The 15,965-nt window shown below is 41.0% G+C and overlaps 2 protein-coding genes and 1 long non-coding RNA gene across 3 annotated transcripts in view; 1 reads left to right on the forward strand and 2 right to left on the reverse strand.

Annotated features, from left to right (window-relative positions):
• Positions 1 to 2,353: 2,353 nt before the first annotated feature.
• On the reverse strand, positions 2,354 to 9,195 carry LOC139435926 (uncharacterized). The gene is made up of 6 exons (XM_071206985.1): positions 9,142 to 9,195; positions 8,886 to 9,014; positions 8,434 to 8,627; positions 3,503 to 3,650; positions 2,744 to 2,948; positions 2,354 to 2,658 (listed from the first exon to the last, which is right to left on the reverse strand). Exons 1-6 carry the CDS (start codon positions 9,193 to 9,195, stop codon positions 2,354 to 2,356), a joined length of 1,035 nt encoding a protein of 344 aa, XP_071063086.1.
• Positions 9,196 to 12,807: 3,612 nt separating this feature from the next.
• Positions 12,808 to 13,695, reverse strand: LOC139435875 (uncharacterized). The gene is made up of 2 exons (XR_011645085.1): positions 13,637 to 13,695; positions 12,808 to 13,123 (listed from the first exon to the last, which is right to left on the reverse strand). It is a non-coding gene; the product is annotated as an uncharacterized lncRNA (long non-coding RNA).
• Positions 13,378 to 15,965, forward strand: part of med1l (mediator complex subunit 1-like) — a 44,439-nt gene continuing 41,851 nt past the window's right edge. The window contains exon 1 of the mRNA XM_071206886.1: positions 13,378 to 13,391. The gene's annotated coding sequence lies outside the window, so the exon portion shown is untranslated. The remainder of the gene's footprint in view (positions 13,392 to 15,965) is intronic.

Consider the following 15,965-nt stretch of genomic DNA (forward strand, 5'->3'; position numbering starts at 1 on the left):
AAGTCATTGTGTCTGATACATGTTATGAGTATTGAGAATAAACCTATTTGTGTGTTTCCACATTGCATGTGTTCATTCATAGTCCATATTTACAGCGTGCTACAAATGAAAATGCCTAAAACTTTGACTTGAATGTCTTGTTTATTAATCAACTAATGGACAGTGTTTCAATTCAGTTCATGTAAGCCTTACACACACATTCCTCTGTTGAGCGTCTAGTGATTATGGCCTGCATGTCTTTCTGTTCTAACTCAGCTGTCAGCTTCTTAGCAGTTTAGACACACATCAAATTCATAATGTAGAGACTAGTTGGACAAAATAATGCTTAACAACTGTTCCATTACTGTGTGAACTGTTTTAGGGGTCGACTGTATGATATATTGTTCTCCCGCTTGCTGCTGGGTGCAGGTGAAAGTAGGGCGACAGTTCTGTTCACATCGCTGACATTTGTCACAGGTAAATCTTGCAGGTATGCAACAAACATGACGTTGTTCAATGGTTGTCACACAGAGACAAGCTGGACACTGGATTTGACGACACAGTACAAACCGGAAGTCAGCGAAATAAAGTTATGCACAGAGCTTGCATACTTGTATTCATCTCTATAAACGCATATATGCATGTGAATGCAGAAATAAACGTATCCTCGTCAGCATGGGTGCCGGAAGCAGGGGGACCAAGGGTCGTCAGACTTCTGGGTCTTTTACAGCATTGCCATTGTATCCTCGTGTCTTTTATTTTGAAATATGTTCTTTAACTTCCGGTTCACCGGACTGCTTTTCTTCAAAACAAAACGGAAAATCGATTGAAGTTGAATGAAAAACCAAAATCAGACCGTTTTTTTATTAGGTCTTCTTGTTATCCGTTTTTTAATTCAGACAACATAAACAGGAAAACGGCTTTGGTTTCAGGTTTTTTTGTTTTTGATTTAAAACGATAAAAGGCTGGTATTTTCATTGTTTTCATTTTTTGGTTCAAACGAAAAATCAAACTAACAAAACGTACACTTACGGTCAGTGTATGTTTTGGTCATTGGATTTTCTTTTCACAAATGGATATTCAAAAACAAAAAACGACTGGATATTTGATTTTCGTTTTCAAATTGAAAAACCAAAATTGAAATACAAGGCGTTTTTCTTTATCATGGTCAAAAAGGGATTTACTAAACTTAAAAAATGGAATGATTTTCATTTCTACTTCTCAAAACAAAACGAAAAAATCACTAGAAAACAGAAACAAAAAAACCCCCGTGTTTTCATATTCTGCTACCGGAAGTTGTCTTTCAAAATAAGGCCGTGATTCGGGGTTCCGTGGTGAAATCAGCCCGCCAAAACATGATATTTAAGGGAACGCATTGAAATGATTGAAACTGGAAAGAGCGAAAATGTCTTTGCAACTTTACTCTGATATCATTTTAGATATGGCAAAACAGGGTTTGCCATCTGCAGACATTTCTGCACGCATATCCCACGAAAGTGGAGGCGGAAGAGGATTTTCTGCAAGAAATGTAAGGAGATGTTGCGCTGCAAAGGGTTCAAGCTTGATGGGACTACCAGACGCTCATTTGGAGTTGGAGGTGGCTAAAGCCATTACCGAGGTATGAAACCGCTAGTTGTGTGTGTGTGTGTGTGTGTGTGTGTGTGTGTGTGTGTGTGTGTGTGTGTGTGTGTGTGTGTGTGTGTGTGTGTGTGTGTGTGTGTGTGTGTGTGTGTGTGTGTGTGTGTGTGTGTGTGTGTGTGTGTGTGTGTGTGTGTGTGTGTGTGTGTGTGTGTACACGTGTGTGTGTTGTTTATTTTCATGATAAACATATTAGCTCGTATGATTTGGAATTAAAAAGTCATGTCATTGACACTTTTGAGACAGGCAAAGATAGCTCATCACTTGTTAGCTTTGCACAAATACTGGTAGTCAAAAGGAAGTGTTATTCTGCCTTGCTGATAGTCAAAAGATTAACTTTACAACAACACTAAATTATCCCGTGTGCTTGTTGTGACTTTTTTTATTTACCACGGTCTCAGGACCTTTATGTGTTTTGTAAAGTTATATTCTGATGCTAGCACTTCTTATTGACTACCAGTATTTGTGCAAAGCTAACAAGTGATGAGCTATCTTTGCCTGTCTCTTTTTCTAGATGCAACAACAGTTAAACGACTGGTTTCTGTCACCTGAAGAGTGATGCAACAAGCTAAAACATTGAAATGTTGAACAATTCCTTTGAAGAATGTAAATTAGTAACGGCAACACAAACTTGGTGACAGTGGGTGACTGGTAAAGACACATTTTAATGTCGATCAAATAATGATGTCAATAACAAGTATTTTACCCTTTCAGTTCTAATGGAGCAAATGTGTTTTCACACATTGCGCTGAGTTGTAGTTATGAGATGGAGCAATGCCTCTTTGTATGGAGCAAAGTCATTATTCGCTGCTCTAAAGAACAAGTCTGATATGTCAGAATATTTCTCTGCAAACTGATTCTCAACTGTAAGTTTGTCCTGTTCGGTTGAGAATGGATCAACTCCAAAAGTAGAATGTATGGTCAGTTGGGATCCCAGATGTTGTTTGTAAAGGTCGGCTGCTTCAAGTGAATGAGGCAACAGCTCCTGGGGAATTTTTTTGGGGCAACCACTGCCAGCCAAGTCGTTTGGTATGCCTTTACCTGTGAAATAAAGAACATACGGTTGATCTCACTTATAACTGCTTGTTGCCATTATTTGAGTCTTCGCTACAGTGGTTTATATAACCTGGTATTCGGTGAGCATTCCACGACTCCACCACCATTGTAAGACCAATGTGGCACAACTGGCCTGTCAGGTTGGACACGCAGTATCTGACAAGGTTATCATCCATGTCTAGTTCCTCTTGATCCACCAACTGCAGAAGGGCTGTCTTTAGGGGATAGTTGACACGATTATTGACCTCAGGCCAGATTCGTTCAACTACATGATTCTGAAATAAGAAACACAGATTTGACAACAGTTAATTAATCTGAAGGTTTAATGATAAATACTGTATGTTTTGGTCGATTTGGGAGACATGGTCATGCAGAATTGAAACGAAATATGCAACTATACAAACTCAGCAGTCATTATGCACATGTTCCAGACATTCTGCATACTGACTACCTATCCAGGTATTATGCATAATCACTGCAGAGCTACTCTTCACGTTTTACCAGGGATTGACCTTAAGGAACATTTCCAAATTGAATGTAAAATATATCTCATCACATAACTGGAATATAACGTTTGATAAAACAGTGTGGTTGCCTCTGCAGTTTAATGTTAAGCTATAACAAGATTAAAATAAAACCTGTTTTGGCCAAAGTTAATGTCCAGTGGCATGTTGACTCTGAAAGCTAGAAAGCATAGTTATTGTAAAGAAAATGTGAATTATGTACGCAAGAAGACAGGCTGCTGAAGAAACACAGATAAAAGGGATAATAAAAGTGTGCATACAACTAGCGTGTTGCTAAATGAATCATTCAAATTATTGCACTGTACTCTTGTGGATGACGTCTGTAAGTAAGGCCTTCTCTCCTGATTATGGCGATAGGATGACAGCAGCTCCTGCATGAAGAGTGTCAAATAAAATTCCTTGCCATGATCTACTCGCACCTGATCCCACATTCCATTGGCAAGTACTGCAGGCCTATTGGATGAAAATAAAAATTGTTTTAATTTGTGAAAAAACATTTGAAATGCAACTGCCCTGAATAAGTTGTTCTCAAGAATGTATATGTTTAGCAGTTATTATATGGCCACAATGCAATATGAATGTGGTGGCCTTGTGTAAAATATGTACTATTATTTTAGGGGCTTAAGAGTAGGGGATTAATATATATATTACATATTTTATTTGCCGTTTTTCTTTTTTCTCCATTGTCTAAAAGGCATTATTGTAATTGTCATGTGGTCAATGAAAAGTGAATATCTGCAAATGGCCATAACACAGTGGGGGGGCCTAGGGCTGGGCAACAAGATAATATTTCAATCAGGAAAGATGTGATGTATGGAATACATGTTTATTATTGGTCACATTATATAAATGAAACATAATGATGACAGTTTGTAACAGAAACAGAAATGAAATGTGTTTTGGCGATTAGGCCCAGGTTTTGTAGGACATCATTCGGGAAGGGAAAGAACCGTTTCCGATGAACCCCCCCGGGTCTAGACCTGGTGGTGGTGATAAGTGGTTAGGTCCGGTTGGAAGGGAGAAGGTTGAGCTTGGCCCTGAGTTGGAAGCAGGAGGAGAAGGGGTGGAGGAGGGTTGCGCGTTGACACCTGGAAGACAGCTGATAGAAAAAGGGAGAGCATATATAGAGGGATTAACAGGTGCGATAATTAGGCTTGTGAATGGAGGGAGGTGATAGGTTTAGCTAAGGAGTGGCGCTCCCTGTCATCCAGTGGAGGGAGCGAGTATTGCCATGACGAGCAATACGGAGTGATAGGTCTTCCTGCCTGAACTTGCGCTGAGCTTCATTTCAATCAGGAGAGACGTGATGTATGGAATACATGTTTATTATCGGTCACATTATATAAATGAAAAATAATGATGACAGTTTGTAACAGAAACAGAAATGAAATGTGTTTTGACGATTAGGCCCAGGTTTTGTAGGACATCATTCGGGAAGGGAAAGAACCGTTTCCGATGAACCCCCAAAAGAAGTGAAGTATGAAGTACTGAACGTGAAGACATCTTAACTTGTGGGATGCAGTGGAAATCTATGAATGAAAATGAGAGGTTAATACATGTGGGAATTTAGATGTACTGATGCATCCCGGCCGTACGGGGCATCCCGGCCGTACGGGGCATCCTGGCCGTACAGGGCACCCTGGCCATACAGGGCATCCCGGACGCACTAGGGCGTCCCAGACGTGCGGGGCGCCCTGAACGTGCGGGGCAACTTGAACTAGCAGGGACATATTTATACAGACCCGAAGGTTTACTACCTGGCATACAGGGTTTAGATATGGCAATAATATTAAACATGAACACAGACCCGGAGGTCACAACCTGACGTGCAGGGTTAAACATGAATACGGACCCGGACGTCACGACCTGACGTGCAGGGTTAAACATGAACACGGACCCGGACGTCACGACCTGACGTGCAGGATTAAACATGAACACAGACCCGGAGGTCACAACCTGACGTGCAGGGTTAAACATGAACACAGACCCGGAGGTCACAACCTGACGTGCAGGGTTAAACATGAACACAGACCCGGAGGTCACAACCTGACGTGCAGGGTTAAACATGAACACAGTGACACGTATGCTGACGTGCTATGAAACCACCAGTATAGGCATAATTACCATTTTGTTTAGTGTTTGAGAGACCTTGGATAGCCAGCACGCGCTGATGTCCGGCGAATGTGGGATGTGAAGGCGGAGGAGGACCACCGCCCGAGTTGCAGGGATGAGGGAGAAATGCCTGATTGCAGCAGAGGTGGCTGCGCCTATCTGAACGAAAGCTCTGATATGCTATTAAGACGCCACAACCAGTTATGCATTATTTACCATCGGTAAACTGAAGAGCTCTTGGATTGCAGCACGAGCCGATGTCCGGGCGAAGAGGGAGAAGTAAAAGTAAGCACGAGCTGTTAGCTGGAGTACAGTAATGCATGAATATCATAACCTGATTGACGCGAGCCAAGTGAGCATGAACCTGAGAATATGAATGAAGTGCAGGATGCACGCAGAAAAGACGTACACTTAGTTAAATGCTGAGACATGACCCACGATATAGTATAGCTTAATTAGCAGTTAAGTGCGCCAGGATGAGTCATAGATGCTGATAAGCTGATTGAGTGATTAAGACTGTCTTCCATCATCTGAGTGAGGATGATGGAGGGACGCTAGTGTTAGATCCAGCGAGTGTGATAATACATGTGTAGCAATAGTGAAAATCTGAGTGTGCCGCTATGCGGATGATCTCATGCAGATATTCCCCCCAAAGCGGAGGATGTGCAGTGCACGTCCTTAAGTCGGGGAAAACGCGGTCGTCGTGAGGCCGGCGGATGCCACGTCCAGGAAACGGGAGATGATGCGTGCCGAAGATATCCGCATGCAAAGTATGGTTGCCCGGTGAGGAAGAGCAACTGTCGTTGAAGACGTTAATGTGGATGCACGCAGTTGGTTAGAGGAACGTTAATACCATGAGCTTGATGTGATGCCTAGGAACTCAGGTGTGTGACTGGACCTATATTTCCTCATGATTAGGAACGCTGTGCTCCTGGAGGATTCTCCTCTTCTTCTTTTTCTTTCTTCTTCTCTTTTCCCAGTTGAGCGGAGTTATCGTTAGTAATGTTGTATTTGAACACTAGATGGCGTAAAGGCAACGCATGAGGAGATCTCCCTGAGCAGTGGGTGATTTGAACTGGGGAGAGACAGCTATTAATATATTTACCCGAATGGCCGGTGCACGCGTAGTTGCTCCTTACTTGACTCCCGCTTGAGGCTGAAAGAGTTCCGCTAAACGGATGATGGAAACTTTAAAGCGCGTCGTTAATATCTGCTTTGAAGAGCCAGCCTTGCCCTGCACGCTATTAAGATTACGTTATCTCCGTGCGTAGAAAGGGGGAACATTGACCTTTGTCATCGAGATTGCCCTGAGCATTTAACAAATCGTATTAAATAATGTGATAACAGAACTGTAAACAGAATAGCTGAAAATGTAACAAATAAATAACTCAGTCACCTCTATCATTAACCCATGTTGTATAATATAGTTACTCCGTGTGTTGCTGCTAGCATACATAACACCTGACGTGGAAACATTACTCGTGGATGGGGCTACGGAGCTACTAGAAAGACAGTCGAACCCGGTGCATTCCTCCGTCTGAATGTGGAGCGCTTTTGCTAAATGTTTAGACAAATTGCTCGTGTTACCGCCCTTACATGCTAAACACTTATTGCACTTGCAACGAGCATCTCCACATCGAGACAGGTACGTTTTACCCACACCTCGGAGCGCGTTCTCTCCGCCACCTCCGCAGTGTGCTCCGCTGCATGTAGCAGCTGCGTGTGTGTACAAAACAGGAGAGAGATCTCGTCTGATTGAAAATACATCATAGCGCATTTGTTTGTCTTTTGTATATTAGAAACGAGTTGCAACACTAAGACTGCTTACTGAGCATTGTAATGGGTAGTAATTACCCGAACTGCATTAGTAATGCATTACGTTCTTCGTACGCAAGTAATACGTTACTGAAACTCCATACTGTAACACGTTACACCCAACACTGTCTGGAACTCACTTTAACCCTGAACTAAAGGTAGAAATGCATAGTGTTGAATTTCCTGTCGGCTCCCAGACCGTAGTCGTGGAAATGGGGGGGGGGGGGTTGACTCTCTGTCGTCTCCCAGGGCAGAAGCAACACGCTTCGGGTTCAATAACCCATTTTATCGGAAAACTGGAGAGAGACGAGCCCTTCTTGGGAAGTCGTTGCATTTATTTAGCTCTTCTGTTTCGCGAGATAGATTCGCAAGATCACAGACCTTCCTTTTTCTGCTGCCTTGTTTACTTCTAGAACACATGTATCCCGTTCGCTCGCTCTACCATACCCACGCACACATGCACGCGTCACGCCCCTCTCTCAAAGGGGTAGTGATCTCGTTCTGCATGACCCAAATGTCATACCAATATAACGAAACATCTCGTGAATTTGTTGCAACTGCCTTTTGCCAGCGCTACCCTGACGCCTGTTTTAGAGGTGAGGCGCGGGAGGAAGTAACTTCAATGGGATGTAGCTTAACCCCTGCCTGCCTGCCTGCAGGAGGGGTTGTAGTTGAAGCCAGAATGGGTAAAGCTTCGCCTGTGATGAGGACCGTTCCGCGTGAAGCAGGGAGCGCCGCATTTGAGCCAGTGATGCCCTCTCGAGAGACTGAAGGCGTGCGTCAATTGTTTGCGTGAAGAAGCCCATTTCCTTTAAGCCCGGAGGAACTTCCGTGGAGCCCGATTTCCTTGTCTTTTCCTCCTGCGTCCGGGTTTGCGGGGCGGCCGGCTGGACCCGCTAGCCGACTGGGGAACGCCGTCTGTAGCTTAATCCGCAAGACTGCGGAGCTGATAAAAAATGCCTGGAGCTGGGACGAAGCCCTGCTGCTGCATGCGCGTTGACACCTGGAAGACAGCTGATAGAAAAGGGGAGAGCATATATAGAGGGATTAACAGGTGCGATAATTAGGCTTGTGAATGGAGGGAGGTGATAGGTTTAGCTAAGGAGTGGCGCTCCCTGTCATCCAGTGGAGGGAGCGAGTATTGCCATGACGAGCAATACGGAGTGATAGGTCTTCCTGCCTGAACTTGTGCTGAGCTTCATATCACATTGTTCACATCCCATCAACAACGTCTTGCAGAAATAACAGATTTGCAATGTCTCCAGATTTAATAAATCCCTTTAGTGTCTGCAACAATATGGGCTTTTACCTGAAAACATCTTCGTAGATGACTAGGTTGTTTTTTATAGGCATTGAAGAATGAGCAACAATCTTTTTGCTGAAGCCATCAATGGCCACAACATGGGTGACCCCAAACATAGCCAGCTTTTCATTTTGGTCCATATGAACCTTTTGACCCATGTAGTCTGCTCGATATGGTGTGGGGTTGAGATTGTGAGCACCCTAAACGATAGGAACAATTATTAACAGAAATACAAAATACCATTACTCCATCTCAGCAATGGTTGCAGGTTTTGCGAATGTAATTACATGTTTTTGTAAATGTTAATACATATTGTCTGTCAAATCAATGAGCAAAATAAAGGAAACTTTGGCCTGGTAATATCCAATCTCATAGTTTGTTGTCTTATATAAACTACACATACATTTCAAAAGTTTCATGATGCAAAATGTTAAGACTCAGACAGTAACAATGGCTACCTGACATCTTGCTTCATGGTAAGGCTGATGCGAAGTCCTGAGCACTGCTCCAATTTGTGTCTCTGCAGCATGCACTCCTTTTGTGGCGAGATACCCCTTCATCATCCTTCTTCCATATGTAGGTCCTGTCTAAAAAATATATACCAATAAGAAAAAATAACACACATGACTTTTTAATTCCAAATCATACGAGCTAATATGTTTATCATGAAAATAAACAACACGTACACACACAATCAAACTAGCAGTTTCATACCTCGGTAATGGCTTGAGCCACCTCCAACTCCAAATGAGCGTCTGGTAGTCCCATCAAGCTTGAACCCTTTGCAGCGCAAAATCTCCTCACATTTCTTGCAGAAAATCCTGTTCCGCCTCCACTTTCGTGGGATATGCGTGCAGAAATGTCTGCAGATGGCAAACCCTGTTTTGCCATATCTAAAATGATATCAGAGTAAGGTTGCAGAGACATTTTCGCTCTTTCCAGTTTCAATCATTTCAATGCATTCCCTTAAATATCATGTTTTGGCGGGCTGATTTCACCACGGAACCCCGAATCACGGCCTTATTTTGAAAGACAACTTCCGGTAGCAGAATATGAACACGGGGGGTTTTTTGTTTCTGTTTTCTAGTGATTTTATTTTTTGTTTTGAGAAGTAGAAATGAAAATCATCCCGTTTTTTAGGTTTTGTAAATCCCTTTTTGACCATGATAAAGAAAAACGCCTTGTATTTCAATTTTGGTTTTTCAATTTGAAAACGAAAATCAAATATCCAGTCGTTTTTTGTTTTTGAATATCCATTTGTGAAAAGAAAATCCAATGAATGTACTTGAATTATTATTATATATTATCATTATGTCAGTGGTCTAAAATGGTCATACAACGGTGCCGACAATATTACGTTTATTTATAATTTCCGGGAAAATCTATCCAACAAAATTAATTATCGTGAGAGGCCTATACACGAAACACACACACATAAACAAATCTACAGACTTACTTCAAACTGCCAAATATATTAATTAACACACTCACTCTCATATACTCTTTGACTCTATTTTGGCCTAGTAGAACAATAAGCAGCAGACTTTTACTTTTTATCATTTCTACTAGATCTTAGATCTGCGCATGCGCAATACGGGTCAGCAGTGGCAGCTCCGGAGTATTTTTGTTGGGTAATCTATGGTAGGGCTAACCCATACAGTGGTGGGGCTCAAGTCAGTATTTGCAATGTAATTACATACACGATATATCGCCTCCTTGACAGTGAAACGCCACGCGTGAGATTTCAATTATTTCCCTGTCTCAATCCAAATTGAACTGTATGAAATAAAAAGGCACATTTGTCTTGTAGTAAATAAAAAGGGCGACCTGGAGCCAATCCTGCAATTTCTCCACAGGTGAAAGAGTTGACATGCTGAAAACCCAACCCCTGCAGGGGGGTCTGGGGGGATTCTCCTCCAGGAGATTTTTTGAAATACTAACATAAAATACACATTCTGGTACTCTCTTGAGAAGAAAAATAAATAAATCTATTACTACACGACATATTTGTTGTGAATCGAGTGGCCTGTGCTCGTCGTCCATTACATACGCCTGCCCATACCATAACCCCACCACCACCATCGGCCACTCGATTCACAACATTACCCTAACCCTACCCCAACCCCTACCCCTCACACCAGATACTGCCTGGTTTTCGGACCCCCCCAGACCCCCCCAATAAAGCAAAACTGCACGTTTCAGAGTGGCCTTTTTATTGTGGTCATTCTAAGGCACACCTGTGCAATAATCATGCTGTCTAATCAGAATCTTGATATGCCACACCTGTGAGGTGGGATGGATTATCTCGGCAAAGGAGAAGTGCTCACTATCACAGATTTTTTCAGATTTGTGAACAATATTTGAGAGAAATGGTTATTTTGTGTATATAAAAAATGTTTTAGATCTTTGAGTTCATCTCATGAAAAATGGGAGCAAAAACAAAAGTGTTGCATTTATACTTTTGTTCAGTGTATATATAAGACAATATTATGACTATAATTAGGATAATCGTTAATTACTTAGTGGATGTATGTACATTACAAGTCCTGCTACACAGGATCAGTGGGGATATGTGAGATAATAGTATTGCAAGATTGATGTTGACCCAGCCTCTTTAGAATATGTTGCTACCATTTCTTTACACAATTATTTAATGTTTCTTTTGGACACCTTTTTCATAACTCTTAGTGTGGTTGTCTTATTCTTAAAGTATAGATTACTTACATACATACATACATACATACATACATACATACATACATACATACATACATACATACATACATACATACATACATACAATTACCCCAAAAATATGATAATTTCAGTGTGTATTTTTGTCCTTACCCTTAATGTTAAAGGAAAGAAGGGAGGACAATAATTTATATATCTGGCTACCTTTCTCATGTTTTTAAGGTTTCCCAAAACCGGAGAGAGGAGGAGGCAGTGGGAAGTTGCCCAAATAAGGGACGGTTTTGTGTCCTGTGGCAGGACACTGCTCTGCAGTGAGCACTTCAGTTGTGAGGACTTTGACAGGACGGGGCAGACTGTCCGGCTTAAAGATGGTGTTGTGCCAACAGTATTACATTTCCCAGCTCATCTTCAAAGGGTATGTGTATCATTGGCCAACAAGAATTCAAGGTGTATAAGATATATATATATATATATTACAATTATTAATGTCATATTTCAAGATGATTACTTAGATATTACAATATGGTTGGTTGAGCTGGAGTTCATTATCGAGCTTACACGTTAACGTCACAGTCATCTGAAGAACGAACCCAAACCTTATTGTTTTTATTAATTGCATTACCAAATGGTTATCAAATAAACAGTAAGCATTGGTAACACAACTTCCAAAGTTACAGTAAAATAAAAAGGACCCTGACTCGGACAATACACAATCCAACATGATTCAGAAGAGAATCAGTTATATTGTTTGTACACATGGTACTTTACATAATATCTGTTTGTTTAAAGTGTCCAGGTGATGCAGACAGGCTGGACCAGAGAGTGAGAGACAGAACTGGACTCCTCACAGCAGTGAACTTCAGCTCAGGTACAAAGACTCTTTTTTCATACTGTACAAAGAATCAAGAAAGATATTGGTTAAAATGAATGAAGTATTGACTTGAATACACTGATATACATTCCAATAAACAATACTAAATACTAGATCACCTACACATCAGTTAAGTTGAGGGTGTATTCCATGCAAAAAGTTACATTTTAGATATTTAGCAATATGACTTTGTCAGCTTTCTAATTTAATGTATTGAAGGCAAAGATATTTAACACATAGTGAGAACTGCTACTATTTATCTCTCAATATTGTCTGTAAAAACGTGGTAAAAGTTATTCTTTCAGTGAGACAACAGAGCAAGCTTCTACAGTTGCACTACGTTTTGTAACAGTTAAATATTATTTTGATAATAACATATATTTTAATGTTGATGAACTTCATACTGTTCATTCATAATCTGATTGCTCACTGTTAAAAAAAACAAAAAACCATTACAAAATAATTATATCTACAGCCCCTAAACACACAAACACAACGCTTTCATAAATAACACACTTGTTCTGCAATAATATGTTTTATGTTTCCTGTCATTTTTGTTAGGAAAGGACATACCTGAAAGACACGACATGTTCTCCTTCTCTGAGGGTCAAGAAGAGCATCCAAGAGGAACATTAAAAGCTGATGTTATGAGACACTCCATCAGCTGATTATTTCTATTTGCCTCACTTTATGAGCTTCACATCACTTGTGCCTTGTACCGCAGAGTTTGCAACGTCACAAATAAATGGGGCCAATCTTCAGTCAGATGTGAATGTGTAATCTAACATTTTCAGTAAGAATAATGGACGAAAGGATGCAAATACAAATACAATTTATTGAAATGTGAACCAAAAGTTAATCAAATGTTTTAAATAAAAAGCACATATGGACAGAAGGTGTAAACCTATTACATTTATAAGTAAACACATTTAGTCAAATAAAGTGACAGACTAGGCCTGTGCAGTTGGTATCAGCTATGCCCAGCATGGGCTCCTCCATCAGCCCTGGTCCTCCTCGCTGAGGAAAGACCCTCAGTCCTCTCCAAACCAACAGACAGGACGTCCATCACAGAGGTTTCTCCCTGAAGTCTCTGCAGCTCTCTGGACACCATGCTGTCTCAATCCGTCCACACTGAATATGAGAGGGGGGAAATGAAAATAATAAATGCTTTAGACAATAAGAAACATAAAGTTGACTGTTGAGTTGCTCAGTTTTTTTAGATTGTCAATACTATTACTGTATAACTAATATATCAGGTTAAGGGGCACATTCAAATAAAGATTGGTCTTTAAATACATGTTGTCTTTTGAATTGTTTGTCTAAAGTCAAGGATCTAGAACTGGTACTTAGTTTGAATGATACAGTCTGGTTATTATGCTGTTTGGAGGAGGCCTCACAGGTAAGAGCACTAACTAGCTACCATCACATGTACCTTAGCTTGACTTAAACGTATAATTAAGTGATATCAAAATACAAATAACTAATGTCATGCAAACACATTAATATTTGCTTGATTCCAGAGTTGAATTCAGCACAATTGCATACAAACGTTAAGGGGTTTTAAGATTCTGAAGTATTATGCTAAAAACTCAATAACTTAGATTATTATTTATAGTTTTGCTGAATAGTTTCATGGCCGCTTACCTTAGAAACGTAAAATGCGACGGCAGTGTGCAGATGGGGAGCATGTTAGCTTAACTTGGTAGCTTCAGCTAGCTCTGGAACTCGGCCTCGGCTCCGCCTCTTTGCCCTTATTTGGAGAAGGCGGGAGTTGAACACTGACGTCACTGTTGAGCCGTTAGTGGCCGACTCCGCCTACTAAGGGCTTCACGGCAACTCTGCAGAATCCTATGGGTGACGTCACGGACCCTACGTCCATTTATATATACAGTCTATGGTTGCGACACTTTAAATCTGAGTTTGTAGTCACCCCGAGAGTATGTGTACAAAAAAAAAAAAGATTAGTCCATCTGCTTTTGAGTTATAAATTGGTGGTGTTTTTGGAGCCCCCTATTGTCCAAAATGAAAATACTTTGGTGTGCCTATTCCCCAAGACAGACTGAACCTATTTACTACAATCTGTGATGTTTGGATACATTGTTGATGAGTTATGAGCATTTCTTTCTAAGCCCCGCCTTTTTGCGAGTACGTTTTAATTCATGGCGGAAATATTTATCGTTTGAACATGCTCTTCTCCTAGGGTAATGTGTCTGACCCTCCACCGATGCTGTATACGAAGTTTGGTGTTGAAAAACTGAAAATTGAAATTGAAGTGAATATTTAACTGTTTATGTAAATTATGCTAAATTAAAAAAAAATGTAGGCGGAGCTTAGGGTTCCAAGAGGATTATTTCTAGAGCAGGTCCTCCCGGATATGTGTGCAAAAATGTCAGGTGCGACTTTGTAAATGTATTCCGAAATGGGATTTTGATAGGTGGCGCTAGCGAGCAAGTTGGACAATTTGAACCCATTGACTCCAGAATATTGTAGTTTTCACCAGTCCTGGCGTCTGCAAAATTATACAACTTTGTCAGCGTCCTAAAGGCCTCAAAAACAGGAAACACCAGCAGAAAAATAATAATAATAATACTACTACAGAGAACAATGGGTTCCTCGCACTTCGTGCTAGGACGCCGTCGGGTCCTAGCGCTCCGTGCTCGGGCCCTAATAATACATTTATTTTGGGGGGCGGCCTTTCATAACACCCAAGGACACTTACAGGGCATAGGGGCAATATAGAGAACAATTAAAACAGTGGATTTAGTGAGATATCAGCCGGGGTAAGGCAAGACAAACAACAGTAAATGGACTACAGAAGGACACAAAAGGACACAGGGTAGGGGAGAGTGGGGTAATTTGTGCCAAGGGGCAAGTAGTGCCACCCCTGTTATCTAGAAAACCATAGAAGAAGTTGGTCATGTGACCACATATTTTTGAAGAGGCATCCATTTCAATCATCCTGCAAAGAAGGGAGACACATGGCTTGAGAGGTAAGCACATTTAAGTTCAAAAAACAATTTTTTGCCCTCCTAAGTAAAATGTCTATGATCAAGGTTTTTTGATTGCTGTGTTTGAACAATTTAGACAACTTTGAAAACAGTTCACACATGTTTTAGTGCTTTAGTAAGCTACACCATGAGTCTATACAGTTAGCATGATGCTAGCTCAAAACAGCTGGGGGATGCATTTTTTTCAAAATGGTGGGCATGGGGTGATTTGTGCCAAAGGGCCTGGGTTAAGTTGTGCCAGTGGCACAACTTACCCTAATTTATGATTATTTACTATATATTACTTTATTGTATTTTATTGTTATTGTACATTGTATTTTTACATTTGATCACTAAAACTATGTGATTTTAGACCAAAATCCATCATGCCACGCAAATACAAAAGGAAGACAGACAGGGTTTCAACTCCTCTTGAGGAGTTGGAAAGAGCAGTGAAAGAGGTGCAACAGGGGAAGACCATACGTCAGGTTGGAAAGGAGATGAAGATCTGCAGGATGACCATAAAAAGATATATGGATAAGAAAAATATAGGAGAAGTAACAAAGCCAGGCTATGAAAGAACAGCAGTCGCCAAACGAGTATTCAATGAGAACATGGAGAAAGAGCTGGCTGACCATATTAAGACACTAGCAGCAATGTTTCATGGCATAGGTGTCATGAAATGCCGTGAACTGGCTTTTGAGTTCTTTGAGTCCTTTCCTTGAAGCAGATCCAGACCCAGGAGAGCCACCTGCCACTCTGACAAATCCCGAGCACTTATCAAGTGACAAATCTTGTTCTTCTGCTCACTTGGGTTATGTGTCTCCAGAAGTCATTCTTCCCTTGCCAAAAGCCACAGAAAGAAAAACAAAATTGTAAGAAAGAAAGTGAAAACAAGAATCGTGACCGACACACCTGAGAAGATGGAGTTGGAGAAGGCTCACAAAGAAAAAGAAGACAAAAAGGCTGAACAGGAAAAGAAAAAG

This window comes from Pseudochaenichthys georgianus, chromosome 20 (assembly GCF_902827115.2).
Source record: "Pseudochaenichthys georgianus chromosome 20, fPseGeo1.2, whole genome shotgun sequence".
Classification (NCBI taxonomy): domain Eukaryota; kingdom Metazoa; phylum Chordata; class Actinopteri; order Perciformes; family Channichthyidae; genus Pseudochaenichthys; species Pseudochaenichthys georgianus.

Bases quoted from the DNA above. Each gene is read 5' to 3' on its own strand.
- LOC139435926 (XM_071206985.1), bottom strand. From the start codon at position 9,195: ATGGGACTACCAGACGCTCATTTGGAGTTGGAGGTGGCTCAAGCCATT. The intron at 8,628-8,885 runs GTAGCCATTGTT...CCTATCGTTTAG, and splicing joins ACCATGAAGCAAGATGTCAG to GGTGCTCACAATCTCAACCC. The intron at 2,659-2,743 runs GTTATATAAACC...TTTATTTCACAG, and splicing joins GAATGCTCACCGAATACCAG to GTAAAGGCATACCAAACGAC.